Genomic DNA, 2,500 nt, shown 5'->3' with positions numbered 1-2,500 from the left:
TGAATGAGTAAGACAGTTGGAGAGCCAGTGGAGGGAGAGTTTTCTTTATAAAAACTATTAAATCCGCAATTATAGCTGTGCTTGCTTACATCTGTTCTGCGTGAATGTGAGTGTCTGTGTATATGTATGTGTGTGTGCTTGCGAGACCTAAGAACTGGTGTACTCACATTTGCACAGTGTAAGGCCAGAGCACAAAAGACAGCAAACATCTTAAAGTTGTTCTCGTCAGTTTTCGTGAAGGCACTTCCGTTCAGCTTGTTCACCATCTGTACGACACCTATTACAGTCCCCCGGCTCACGATGGGCATGCACAGGATGTTCCTAGTGGTGTACCCAGTGTACAGGTCCACCTCTCTGTGGAGAGAGAGAGAAAGAAAGGGAGAGAGAGAGAGAGAGAGAGAAGGAGAAAGTGAGAGGGAGGGAGGAGAGAGAGAGAGATAGGGAGAAAGAGAGAGGGAGAGAGAGAGGAGGGAGAGAGATATGGAAAGAGATGAAGAGAGAGAAGAAGAGAGGAGGGAGAGAGAGAGAGAGAGAGAGAGAGAGAAGGAGAAAGTGAGAGGGAGGGAGGAGAGAGAGAGAGAGAGGGAGAAAGAGAGAGGGGGGGAGAGAGATATGGAAAGAGATGAAGAGAGAGAAGAAGAGAGGAGGGAGAGAGAGAGGGAGAGAGAGGGGGGGGGGGGGGGGGCGGGGGGACAAAATCAGATGAGTGCCCATCATCCATCAGCACCTGAGTTTAACAAAGTCAGGACTAGATTGGCGGCTCATCTAGGCTTTGGGTAATCACCTTACTCCAGATTAGGGCCAGATCTACCCCACTGCACCAGTAAGGGGGGATTATCACGGCATCACAGTCTCATCTAACACACCGCATCAGGCCTGCTGAATGAGTTTACAGACAGCACCGGGCCCTGAGAGGCTCTGATGACTGTGGTGAGATAAGCTCTGTGGCTAAAGCTAGATATGGCCACCATGTAGACTTACAGAAGAGGAACAGGTTCATAGGCAAATGGTGAGAGAGGAATTTGAGTATGTAAATAGACTAAAGAAATATGTTGCTGGCTGCGAAAGCCACAAAGGTTGTGTGTGTATGGGGTGTGTGTGTGTGTGTGTGTGTGTGTGTGTGTGTGTGTGTGTGTGTGTGTGTGTGTGTGTGTGTGTGTGTGGTGTGTGTGTGTATGTGTGTGTGTGGGTGTGTATGTGTGTGTGTTGTGTGTGTGTGAGTGTGTGTGTGTGTGTGTGTGTGTGTGTGTGTCTGTGTGTGTGTATGCATGCGTTTTACCTATTGAATCGAGGGTCTGCATAGGCATCTGGAATATTTAAGACTTCTCCCGTCCGTGCCACTTGGCCGGCGATTCCTTTCTCTATAGAAAACCTGCGGATGCACATGGCACACATGAACTCAGACCGACACGTGAAACACACTCTACATAAGGCTCACGTGTCCAACAACGTCACACTACATAAGGCTCACGTGTCCAAACACACTCTACATAAGGCTCACGTGTCCAACAACGTCACACTACATAAGGCTCACGTGTCCAAACACACTCTACATAAGGCTCACGTGTCCAACAACGTCACACTACATAAGGCTCACGTGTCCAAACACACACTACATAAGGCTCACGTGTCCAAACACACACTACATAAGGCTCACGTGTCCAAACACACTCTACATAAGGCTCACGTGTCCAAACACACACTACATAAGGCTCACGTGTCCAAACACACACTACATAAGGCTCACGTGTCCAAACACACACTACATAAGGCTCACAGGTCCAAACACACACTACATAAGGCTCACGTGTCCAAACACGTCACACTACATAAGGCTCACGTGTCCAAACACACACTACATAAGGCTCACGTGTCCAAACACACACTACATAAGGCTCACAGGTCCAAACACACACTACATAAGGCTCACGTGTCCAAACACACACTACATAAGGCTCACGTGTCCAAACACACTCTACATAAGGCTCACGTGTCCAAACACACACTACATAAGGCTCACGTGTCCAAACACACACTACATAAGGCTCACATGTCCAAACACACACTACATAAGGCTCACGTGTCCAAACACACACTACATAAGGCTCACGTGTCCAAACACACACTACATAAGGCTCACGTGTCCAAACACACACTACATAAGGCTCACGTGTCGAAACACACACTACATAAGGCTCACAGGTCCAAACACACACTACATAAGGCTCACAGGTCCAAACACACACTACATAAGGCTCACGTGTCCAAACACACACTACATAAGGCTCACGTGTCCAAACACGTCACACTACATAAGGCTCACGTGTCTAAACACATCACACTACATAAGGCTCACGTGTCCAAACACACACTTCATAAGGCTCACGTGTCGAAACACACACTACATAAGGCTCACGTGTCCAAACACGTCACACTACATAAGGCTCACGTGTCCAAACACACACTACATAAGGCTCACGTGTCCAAACACGTCACACTA

General features: G+C 48.0%; 1 protein-coding gene across 1 annotated transcript in view; it reads right to left on the bottom strand.

Moving 5' to 3' along the window:
* Window positions 1-2,500, bottom strand: part of pde10a (phosphodiesterase 10A) — a 75,584-nt gene that overhangs the window by 12,403 nt on the left and 60,681 nt on the right. Inside the window, exons 12-13 of the mRNA XM_080848455.1 lie at window positions 1,280-1,372; window positions 168-354 (exon numbers count right to left, since the gene is read on the bottom strand). Of these exons, the coding sequence (XP_080704581.1) occupies window positions 168-354; window positions 1,280-1,372 (280 nt within the window). The remainder of the gene's footprint in view (window positions 1-167; window positions 355-1,279; window positions 1,373-2,500) is intronic.

The sequence above is a fragment of the Sprattus sprattus genome (genome assembly GCF_963457725.1).
Source record: "Sprattus sprattus genome assembly, chromosome: 12".
NCBI lineage: Eukaryota > Metazoa > Chordata > Actinopteri > Clupeiformes > Clupeidae > Sprattus > Sprattus sprattus.
Note: the sequence above shows the minus strand (reverse complement) of the source record. Positions and strands in the feature narration are given on the sequence as shown.